Source organism: Spermophilus citellus (genome assembly GCF_964194105.1).
Source record: "Spermophilus citellus genome assembly, chromosome: 4".
NCBI lineage: Eukaryota > Metazoa > Chordata > Mammalia > Rodentia > Sciuridae > Spermophilus > Spermophilus citellus.
In genome coordinates this window covers 224,715,191-224,726,296 of record NC_138185.1, presented here as the reverse complement: position 1 = coordinate 224,726,296, position 11,106 = coordinate 224,715,191, and the positions used below count along the sequence as shown (strand labels likewise).

The 11,106-nt window shown below is 45.9% G+C and overlaps 1 protein-coding gene and 1 long non-coding RNA gene across 2 annotated transcripts; both read left to right on the top strand.

Annotated features, from left to right (window-relative positions):
* Positions 1-831: 831 nt before the first annotated feature.
* Positions 832-6,392, top strand: HSP90AA1 (heat shock protein 90 alpha family class A member 1). Its single transcript, XM_081290765.1, has 11 exons — positions 832-983; positions 1,293-1,454; positions 1,536-1,902; positions 2,407-2,540; positions 2,828-3,148; positions 3,339-3,504; positions 3,661-3,851; positions 3,944-4,091; positions 4,425-4,693; positions 4,941-5,274; positions 5,414-6,392. Exons 2-11 carry the CDS (start codon positions 1,293-1,295, stop codon positions 5,521-5,523), a joined length of 2,202 nt encoding a protein of 733 aa, XP_081146891.1. The 5' UTR covers positions 832-983; the 3' UTR covers positions 5,524-6,392.
* A 678-nt stretch (positions 6,393-7,070) lies between these two features.
* On the top strand, positions 7,071-10,893 carry LOC308647641. Its single transcript, XR_014021671.1, has 3 exons — positions 7,071-7,371; positions 10,016-10,135; positions 10,236-10,893. It is a non-coding gene; the product is annotated as an uncharacterized lncRNA (long non-coding RNA).
* The last annotated feature ends 213 nt before the right edge of the window (positions 10,894-11,106 follow it).

Below are 11,106 nucleotides of genomic sequence, written 5' to 3'. Positions count from 1 at the left end.
TGACCTCTTCTGGTGGGCCTAACGGCATTTCCTCACGGCCATTCGCCCAGGTGAGAGAGGCCTGCGACCGGACAGTGGTTTGTGTCTGCGAAGGCTAGGGCAGTGGAGACGGCTGCTCCGGTCCCCCTGGCCTCAGAACTGGTCGCCCCTTGCGCACACATGACCTCTTCCCCCGGGGGACGACCTTCTTGTCAGGGTGGACAGCAGGTCCATGTCCTGCCCGCCGTCCACGTGTCGGGGTCCCCCTCAGACATCCGTCACGAATCCAGTCTCCGCCCGGGCGCCAGGCGCAGGAACCCTGGGACCCCTAATCACTGTCTCCGCCACCTAACACGGCCTGGGCCCCACAATCGCTGCTCCAGGCCCCCAAACTGCCCCAAACCCCAAACACGCGGCCCCAGGCGGGTAGATGCTGCTGGGTCCCCAAGCCCTCCACTGGCGCCAGGCCACTGAGCCGGCCCCGCAGCCCCAGCCGCGGCGGTGGGGTCCCCCAAAGCTTAAACTATAGGCAGGAGCGCCTTGAAAATTACAACTTTTGCTTTTGCAGAGTCCACCACACAAGTACCGGGACCGCGCATACGCATGCGCAGAAGCGCGCGAGCGTGCTAGGCGAGGCGGGGCCGCGGGCTCGGAAGACTCCAGAGGCTCCGAGACTCTCCGAGAATTCCGGGCCGCGCAGGCGCGCTGGGGTCGGCGCGGGAGCGCGGGCGCGGCGGCAGTGACGAGGGGCGCGCGGCCGAGCCCCGCGCAGGGTCCGCGCGCGCCGAGCACAGGGGCGGACGGTGGCCAGGGCGCAGGCGCAGGCGCGCGGCCGTGGCGGCGGTTGGGGAGGGTTCTTCCGGAAGGTTCCGGAGCCTTCTGGAAAAGGCGCCGCGCGCTGGGCGGGCCCGCCGCTATATAAGGGCGGCGCGGGGGCGGCGCGCCAGTTGCTTCAGCGTCCTGGTGCTGCTACGTCGCGGAGCCCGTGCGGTTGTCCAGCCAAGGTGAGGCCCCGGGCGGGAGACGGAGGCGGGGAAGGGGGCTCCCGGGCCGGCGCGGAGTGGGGTGCGGGCCTGGCCCGCAGCGGGCCTTCGCGGGGCCCCGGGCGTTTCGTCCGCGCACCGCCGCGGCTGGGGCCGCCATGGCGGGGCGGGGGCATTTGTTGAACGGCGTGCGCGGGCCCGGCGCCCTTCGGCCGCAATGAGGTCATCCTTTGTCGGCCGTCCCCACGCCCGGGCCGGGCCGCGCTGTCCGCAGAAAACCATGGGCCCGGGCCGCGGTGCACCGGGGCTCAGCGCGCGCGTTCCTTGTAGATGCCGGAGGAGACACAGACACAAGACCAGCCCATGGAGGAGGAGGAGGTGGAGACCTTCGCCTTCCAGGCGGAGATTGCCCAGTTGATGTCGCTGATCATCAACACTTTCTACTCGAACAAAGAGATCTTCCTGCGGGAGCTGATTTCCAACTCGTCGGACGTAAGTGCCCCGGGTGCCGGGCGTGGTTGGGCGAGGGCCTCCCTGGGCGCTGCGCGTGACTCCTGAGTGTCTCTCCTCCAGGCCCTGGACAAAATCAGATACGAAAGCCTGACGGATCCCAGTAAGCTAGACTCCGGGAAGGAGCTGCATATTAACCTCATTCCAAACAAACAAGACCGAACCCTCACGATCGTGGATACTGGAATTGGAATGACCAAGGCCGACCTGATCAATAACCTTGGTACCATCGCCAAGTCTGGGACCAAAGCGTTCATGGAGGCTTTGCAGGCTGGCGCAGACATCTCCATGATTGGCCAGTTCGGTGTCGGTTTTTATTCTGCGTATTTGGTTGCCGAGAAAGTGACTGTGATCACCAAGCACAACGATGATGAGCAGTATGCCTGGGAGTCCTCGGCAGGGGGCTCCTTCACCGTCAGGACTGATACAGGTGGGCGCGGGGTAGAAAAGCTGCTTCCGTCAGTCACGTGGGGCAGAGTACTGCCAACACTGGACATCCAAAAATGCTGTGAAATGTGTAAAACTAAGTTCGTTTACCTAACATCTTGGGCAAGAGCTTAAAACTGCTCTTGGGAACCTTTGTAGTGGTTAGGAAACCTCACCTCAGGCTTGATCAGAAGGCTGTTAGGTGTGGCACAGCTAGATTGGTAATGTTCATTTGGCCATGGAAATATAAATTGGGGCTGGGGTTGTGGCTCAGTTGCTTGCCTAGCACGTGAGGCACTGGGTTCTATTCTCAGCACCACATAAGGAAAATAAAACTGTTGTGTTCTTTACTATAAAACTCTTTTTAAAAGTGTGAATTCAGGGACTGGGGTTGTAGCTCAGTGATAGAGGGCTTGGCTTGCCTAGCACGTGTGAGGCCCTGGGTTTGATCCTGAAAACCACATACAAAATTGAAAATAATGCTGTGCACTCTCACTTTCTTTTTCAGGAGAACCAATGGGTCGTGGGACAAAGGTCATCCTGCATTTGAAAGAAGACCAAACTGAGTACTTGGAGGAAAGAAGAATAAAGGAGATTGTGAAGAAACATTCCCAATTTATTGGCTATCCCATTACTCTTTTTGTAAGTGTCCATGGCAGTGCAAAGTAATCTATATGGAAATAAGAGACTGAATTCAGCCCTTAGTGCCTATATGTTTGAAGTACCCAAACTTTTGTAAAAAGTTTGCTGACCAGTCTGAAGCTAAGTCCCTAGGGCTGTTCAGGAGGTGCATCAGATATTGAGAGTAGCTTTGTAGCTGTTTAATGCCTCAGTTTGGCCAATGTAGACTTTTTAGTAGAGGCAAACCATGCTTTCAATCTATCCTTGAGTTCTGCAGTGCATAGGTGATGTGATTTCTGTCTCTGAAGGTGGAGAAGGAACGTGATAAAGAAGTCAGTGATGATGAGGCTGAAGAAAAAGAAGATAAAGAGGAGGAAAAAGAAAAAGAAGAAAAAGAGCCTGACGACAAACCTGAAATTGAAGATGTTGGTTCTGATGAAGAGGAAGAAGAAAAGAAGGATGGTGACAAGAAGAAGAAGAAGAAAATTAAGGAGAAGTACATCGATCATGAAGAACTCAACAAAACAAAGCCCATTTGGACCAGAAATCCTGATGATATCACCAACGAAGAGTACGGAGAGTTTTATAAGAGCTTGACCAATGATTGGGAAGATCACTTGGCAGTGAAGGTGAGTGGGTGACTTAGGGCATCAATGCCAGTGTGCCTCCAGGTTTTCCATTGGATTTTGAGGGTTGTCTTCACCCCCTCAGCTCCAAACACTGTTAAGTTTATTAAAGTGCAAGTGTGAATCTGTTGGGTAGCCCCTGTGGAAGTTGGCTGGCCTGGTCCTTTACATCCCACATAATTTTTTGTTACAGCATTTTTCAGTTGAAGGACAGTTGGAATTCAGAGCTCTTCTTTTTGTCCCAAGACGTGCTCCTTTTGACCTCTTTGAAAACAGAAAGAAAAAGAACAACATTAAGTTGTACGTACGCAGAGTATTCATCATGGATAACTGTGAGGAGCTAATCCCTGAATATCTGAGTAAGTAAGAAATGGAAGAATGATCACTGTCACTTGAGGGTTAGGGTGGCAGAGCACTAAATTGTCACATCACATGCAAAGGACCCTGTCCCTGTCTCTGTATTTAACACCAGTGTTGTCTATGAAATGAGTCCCTTGGGTCTTTCTATTTTCCAGATTTCATTAGAGGAGTGGTGGATTCTGAGGATCTGCCTCTAAACATTTCCCGTGAAATGCTGCAACAGAGCAAAATTTTGAAAGTCATTAGAAAGAATTTGGTCAAAAAATGCTTAGAACTCTTCACTGAACTGGCAGAAGATAAAGAGAACTACAAAAAATTCTATGAGCAGTTCTCTAAAAATATAAAGGTAAACACATTGGCTGCTTATTAGCAGTTTTCTAACTATAATTTTAAATTATTTTTAAAAATACAGAAAACTAAGATCAATACTTTTTTCAGCTTGGAATACACGAAGACTCTCAAAATCGAAAGAAGCTTTCAGAGCTGTTACGATACTACACCTCTGCTTCTGGGGATGAGATGGTTTCTCTCAAGGACTATTGCACCAGAATGAAGGAAAACCAGAAACACATCTACTACATCACAGGTAACAGTAAATGTTCTAATCCATTGCTTAGTTCTTGTGGCTTCATACCATAAGACCATGGGTTGATTCTTTAAGTGGCTCTATACGTTGGGTGTAATTTTATTGCTTTAGGCAGGATATTTAACATGAGGGACTGGGATTGTGGCTCAGCAGTAGAGTGCTCACCTTGCATGTATAAGACCACATAAAATAAATAAGTGAAATAAAGGGTAGAACCCAGATAATAATCAGTGTGGCTAGATCATGCTTGTTAATTATCTGAATTCTTTTAAAATCAAAATTGGTGAAGCCACTTTCTTAAAGGTCTAAAATGGTAATTTTACAATACCTCAGGTGAGACCAAGGACCAGGTAGCTAACTCTGCCTTTGTGGAGCGTCTTCGGAAGCATGGTTTGGAAGTGATCTACATGATTGAGCCCATCGATGAGTACTGTGTCCAACAGCTGAAGGAATTTGAGGGGAAGACTTTAGTGTCTGTCACCAAAGAGGGCTTGGAGCTTCCAGAAGATGAAGAAGAGAAGAAGAAACAGGAAGAGAAAAAGACAAAGTTTGAAAACCTCTGCAAGATCATGAAGGACATCTTGGAGAAAAAGGTTGAAAAGGTATGTGAGTACTCAAGTTTCTATCTCCCTTTGCTTAGTCATGCCAACCCCTGTGAGTTTTTTTAATTTGGCAAAAAACTTGAAAAATAGCCTGTATAATTTATGGCTCTTTTGCAAATAATTACCATTTTTGATCCATTCATTGGTTACTTGGATTTTATTCATTTTTCCCAAGGAAAGCTTAAGGAAGAGGTTAAAATAATTTTTCTAGGCCTACTTAACACTTCAGGCCTTGATTTACATACAGGTGGTTGTGTCAAACCGATTGGTGACCTCTCCATGCTGTATCGTCACAAGCACATACGGCTGGACAGCAAACATGGAAAGAATCATGAAAGCTCAAGCTCTCAGAGATAACTCTACAATGGGCTACATGGCAGCAAAGAAACACCTGGAGATAAATCCTGACCACTCCATTATTGAGACCTTGAGGCAAAAGGCAGAGGCTGACAAGAATGATAAGTCTGTGAAAGATCTGGTCATCTTGCTGTACGAAACTGCTCTCCTGTCTTCTGGCTTCAGTTTGGAAGATCCCCAGACCCATGCTAACAGGATCTACAGGATGATCAAACTTGGTCTAGGTAAGCCGTCATCTGCTTAGGAACATAGTCTTCTAATTCAATGTTTATTGTGATTGGTAAGCCCACTGCTTGAACCAGCAGTTTTAGACTGCTAGCTGGCTTGAAGAACTCTAACATGGTGGCTTGGTTTCCAAAACAGGTATTGATGAGGATGATCCCACTGCTGACGACACCAGTGCTGCTGTAACAGAAGAGATGCCACCCCTGGAAGGAGATGATGACACATCACGCATGGAAGAAGTAGACTAAGTTTCTGAAGAACCACTCATGTGTGTCCCCCACTTCACCTTCATTCCTGATACCTTTTCAAGGATTTTGTTCTTTGTTTTTGTTAACATTTATTAAAATGTGTATGGCATGACAATATCTACTTAAAGGGGAGATAAGATTTCTTTGTACTTTTAAGTGCTATACTGTGATACTTTAGGCACTAAAGCAGAGCTAGTAATGCTTTTTCTAGTTTCACATTGGCTTATTTTAACAGGTTGAGATGTTTGTTCTAAGACATGTAACCTAACTTTGTAGTCTAAAGTGTTTCACTACCAAGTTGTATCCCTTAGTAGACCAGACCAAATCTTTTGTCCCTGAAGTGTTCCAGGATAGACCTTGATGTTTAAAAGAAAGATATTTGTTAAAATGGCTTGAGTTTCATCTCATTAGGATCCCCCATAGTTACCCACTGTGCATGTACTAGTCCTCTAGAACCAAGTATGTGAAACAGACAACTGGCTGGGAGGAACTCTACAGGGCTTGTTTTCCAAAGAAAAGTATTTCAAGAAACAAAGCTTAAACCTCCCTTAGGTGTGTTACAAAGCTGTTCAAAAAGTAACTCAGTGAGGCTTGTGAATGGAAATATGTAGTGCCCAAGTCAACATTCTACTTTAAACAGTAATAAATGCAGATGAGTTAAGAACAGTGTGTCTTATTTTGGAGCAAAAGGAGGGGAGTGAGTTAATGGTTGGACTGCATTGGCCCCCAGTAGTTGAAAGTGCCTGGACTCAGTGAAGGTGAATAATTAATGCTGGCTACTCTTTGATATGGAGCTATACCTCCCAAGGTGCATGTGGATAGCTGGCAGGTGAAGGGCATGTTTCAGTAAACATGGGATCAGAAAACTGTTCTCTGTACTTTTTTTCCACCCTCACCCAGTCTTCTCACACAGGCAAAGCTCCACAGCTGGGCTGCATATCCAGCATTACATTTTTTTAATAGATCCCCTTAGTTTTGTGAGTTTGTTTTGGGTTACTGGGGATTAAACCCAGGGGGCACTTAACCACCTAGCTACATCCCCAGCTCTTTAGATTTGTGATCCTCCTTCCTCAGCCTCCCTATCCACTGGGATTACAAGCATGTGCCTCCAAGCCCAGCTACCCTTTTTTTCCAGCTACTTTTTTTTTTTTAAGAGAATCACACCATCTTTGTATGTGGTGCCACATCCCCAGCCCGCCCAGCTACCCTTAACTTTTTCAGTTGTAGATGGACACCTGTAGTATTTTATGTAGTGCTGGGTATAGAACCCAGTGCCTTGTGTGTGCTAGGCAAGCACTTCACTACTGAGCCACAACCACTCCCCTTACTATTTTTATATCCAAACTTGGGGGGTGGGGGAGGCAGCAGTACTGGGGATTGAACTCTGGAGCACTCAACCACTAAGCCATATCCCCAACCCATACTGTCCTAGCCTCTCCCCCATCCAAATTTTTTAAAAAAAATATGGTTCTGGGTCTTGCCAGCATGGAACTTGGTGATCCTCCTGCTCTCTGTGTATCCTGGATTATAATCATGTGCTGCTGCACCTTAAATATAGCCTCTTAATTCCTTGACCTTGTGTCTTTTAAGTTTTCACAAAATCTACTTAAGTAGAGCCATCTGTGTTAGATGAGCAATTCAAGATTTTGGTTTATGAGTTCAAAGATGCAGTTGATGGTAACTCCAAGGCAGAAATATCCTGAAGACATGGCAGCAGAAAGCTACTGAGCTCAAGACTGCGGGAGCTGAGAGGAAGGGGCTGGGCTGAGGCAGACCCCAGTGATTTCCTTCCTCCAGAGAAGTACTCCATGCACCCACCATGGGTCCGCTGAGGTCTGAGCCTTCCAGGTAACTTTCCAGAAGCCCCACCTCTCAACACAGGAAGCTTTGGGGGGGTTCTTTCCAGATTGAGAGCACAGTGCAGTCCCACCTTGCTCAATAGTGAAGGTTGTCATGGACAACTGAGCAAAGTGGAGCTGAGCTGGGGAATGGGGTCCCAGGAGAGGGAGACAGTCCCTAAATTGCTCCTAGAAAGAGTCATTTGTACCAAGTGGTGCATAGAATTTGGATTTGAATCCTAAAAGGAATGGGTGGGACTTTCTAATGCCTAGTTTAGCAGTGATTGAGATTGGGATACACACAAAGGAGACTTGGTCTGTATTCCCCTACTGCCCAGGTACCAGGCACATTTAGCCCTTCAAATCCTCTGGGGAGTTTTTCCCCTGAGAAAGAGGAATTGAAACCTTAGTATTTGAATCCTACTTTAACTCAAAGCCAGTTCTGCTATTTTGTTGCTTGCAGAAAGCTGTTATCCCCGAGGAAAAAGTGAGATTTACAGTGTTAAACTAGGAACCGGATAGTAAAGGGGTTACAAGTGTTGGGCACAATGGCACATGCCTGTAATACCAGCTACATGGGAGGCTGAGGCAGGAGGATTGCAAATCTGAGGCCAGCCTGGGCAATCTTAGTCCCTGTCTCAAAAATAAGAAAGTCTAGGGGTACAGCTGAGTGGAAAGTACTGAATTCAATCCCCAGTACTGAAAGGAAAAAAAAAGTAAAAAATGTATTTTACTACACACACAAAAAATAAAGGAAATTGTTTTATGAACCACCATGTACCCATTGCCCTAAATATTGTTATAGTATCTATTTGAATTTATATTTATTTAAATTTATTTATTGTAGTGCTGGGGATCAAGCCCAGGGCTTTGTGCTGGCTAGATAGGAATTCTTCCACTGAACTATCCCCAGCCCTTGAATTTTTTTTTTTTTTTTTTTTTAAAGAGAGAGTGAGAGAGGGGGGAGGGAGAGAGAGAGAATTTTTAATATTTATTTTTTAGTTTTCAGCGGACACAATATCTTCGTTGGTATGTGGTGCTGAGGATCGAACCCGGGCCGCACGCATGCCAGGCGAGCGCGCTACCGCTTGAGCCACATCCCCAGCCCCTGAATTTGTTTTTTGTTGTTTTTGTTTAGTTGGTTTTTGAGATGGGGTTTTACTGTGCTATTCGAGATGGTCTTGAATTCCTGGGCTCACATGATCTTCTTGCTTCAGTCTCCTGAATGCTGGCATTACTGGTCTGTGCCACAGTACCTGGCTGAATCTGGAGTCTTTTCATTGGTGCTGGGGATCAAACCCAGAGCCTCACATGTGCTAGGGAAGCGCTGTACCACTGAGCTACACCAAGCCTTTCAAGGAGATTTTTTTTCGTCCTGAGGCTTAGACCAGGACCTCACACACGCTGAGAACATGCTACACAGTGAGCTTCCTTCTCAGCCCCTGAATTTGTATTTGTTTTGTTTTTGTTACCCAGGGGTGCTCTACCACTGAGCTGCATCCCCAGTCCTTTTTCGTTTTTATTGAGTCAGAGCCAGGGCCTTGCTAAATTGCCCAGACTGGCCTGAAATTTGGGTTTCCCTGATCTCAGCACCCCACCCAGTAGCTAGGAATGAACACCATACTCGGTTAGATGGGGGATTCAAAGCAAAACCCAGGCTCTTCACACTCCAAAGCTTCTCTGAGATAGGGATGGTCTTTGTGTATGTGTGTGTGTGTGTGGGAGTAAATATTTGTAACAAAATTTATCATTTTGACCATTTAAAGTGCAAACTAAGTGCTATTAACTACCCTCACAGAATTTTTCAAACTATCACATCACTATTTCTTTTTTTTAATCTTTAATATTTACTTTTTTAGTTTTAGGTGGACACAATATTCTTATTTTATTTTTATGTAGTGCTGAGAATTGAACGCAGTGCCTCCTGAATGCTAGGCGAGTGCGCTACCACTTGAGCCACATCCCCAGCCCCACTATTTCTCTTTTTAAACTAAAATTACTTTTTTTTAAAAAAATTTTTTACTATTTATTTTTTAGTTTTCGGCGGACACAACATCTTCGTTGGTATGTGGTGCTGAGGATCGAACCCGGGCCGCACGCATGCCAGGCGAGCACGCTACCGCTTGAGCCATATCCCCAGCCCCTAAAATTACTTTTTACATCAGAATTTATTATATGCTATTGCACTTACATAGTGAAATACAAAATTATATAGAGAACATTCTGCTGACATTTTATTATGTATTGAGTTTATATAGCAGGGGAAATAAAAGGTTTACTTTGTCTTTTTCCCTTCTAAATTGTGTATTTTTGAGAATTTTTTTATTAGAGCTTTATAGTTATACGTAGCAGTTGGCTCATCCTCACATTCATGCAGGTGTGGAATTCAATTTCAGTTTCTGATCCCCTCTAGCATCACTATTCCTAGAACAGTTTCATGGCCCTACACCACACTGTACTCAATAACTCGCCTAGAATGGCCTTCACACCACTGCACTGCCCTCCTTCCACCATCCTGCCCCTGTTTATATGCCACTATGGAGAAAATCATCTCCCACCAGGCCTCATACATTCCAAGCAAGTGTGTTCCACCCCCAGACATCCTCTCTCTCATTACCTTCACATAAGTGTAATAAGAGGGTTGTTCATTTCAGGTCTGCCCACCTCTCTGCTGCCTGTCAGCCCAGGAAGGAGGGTGAGAGTCGGCTTTGTTCACTACAGCATGGTGCACTTGGCAGGCACCAGGTTCATATTTATGGATGGAAGAATAGCTGGTATGTACAACTGATATTTTTTCCTTTATTCTGAGGATTGTAATTGTTTAAATGATTTTGTGTCATTTAGGATGCCTTTGTTCCCTCTCTTGGCCTTCAGGATCTGCTCAAACCTTTGAAAGTGTGATTGCAGATTCTTCTTCCATGGGAAGAACATTCCAGGAAGCCACACTTGTAGTGAGTCACGGTGTATTAATAGCACCACCAAAATCCGAACAAAGATGCCATTATGTTATTGCAGAACCCACGAGCTGAGCTGATTGTCTGCCAAGTGTATCTGTCAGCTGGGAAGATCCATCATCCTGTGGAAACACTTGAAGTCTTCCACACTCCACCGGTAAAAGTTCTAGACCCGGAAATGTGGTCCAAAAAGGAACACTTTTTTTTTTTTTTTTTAAATTCCAGATGAAAAACAAAAAGTAAATCAAAACAAAAAATTGTTTAAGTCAGTTACCCACTTTTTAAATAATTGAATGGACAGAACCAATAAAACCTTTTCCATTTGAATGCATCATGGTGATGTAAAAGTTATATTAAACCGGGTGCAATGGCACACGCCTGTAATCCCAGTGGCCCAGTAAACTGAGGCAGGAGGATTGCCTCTGCCACTTTGATTCAAAGCCAGCCTCAGCAACTTCGAGGTGCTAAGCAACTCAGTGAGACCTTGTCTCTAAATAAAACACAAAATAGGTCTGGGATGTGGCTCAGTGACTGAGAGCCCATGAGTTCAATCCCTGGTACCAAAAAATAAATAAGTAAAAAATAAAAAAGTTATATAAGCTTGCACTTCGTTTTTTTTTTTTTTTTTTTTTTTTTTTTTTTTTTTTTGTGGTGCTGGGGATTAAACCCAGGGCCTTGTGCATGCAAGGCAAGCACTACACCAACTGAGCTATATCCTGCACTTCCTTTTTCAGTCCACCAATTAATACAACCTCCAAGAGGTCTCTGAGTCCATGGCTTTTGCTGTCTCA

Coding starts and splice junctions, on each gene's coding strand:
- HSP90AA1 (XM_081290765.1), top strand. CDS start 1,293: ATGCCGGAGGAGACACAGACACAAGACCAGCCCATGGAGGAGGAGGAG. Junction 1,903..2,406: donor CACCGTCAGGACTGATACAG/GTGGGCGCGGGG, acceptor TTTCTTTTTCAG/GAGAACCAATGGGTCGTGGG. Junction 3,505..3,660: donor GCTAATCCCTGAATATCTGA/GTAAGTAAGAAA, acceptor TCTATTTTCCAG/ATTTCATTAGAGGAGTGGTG.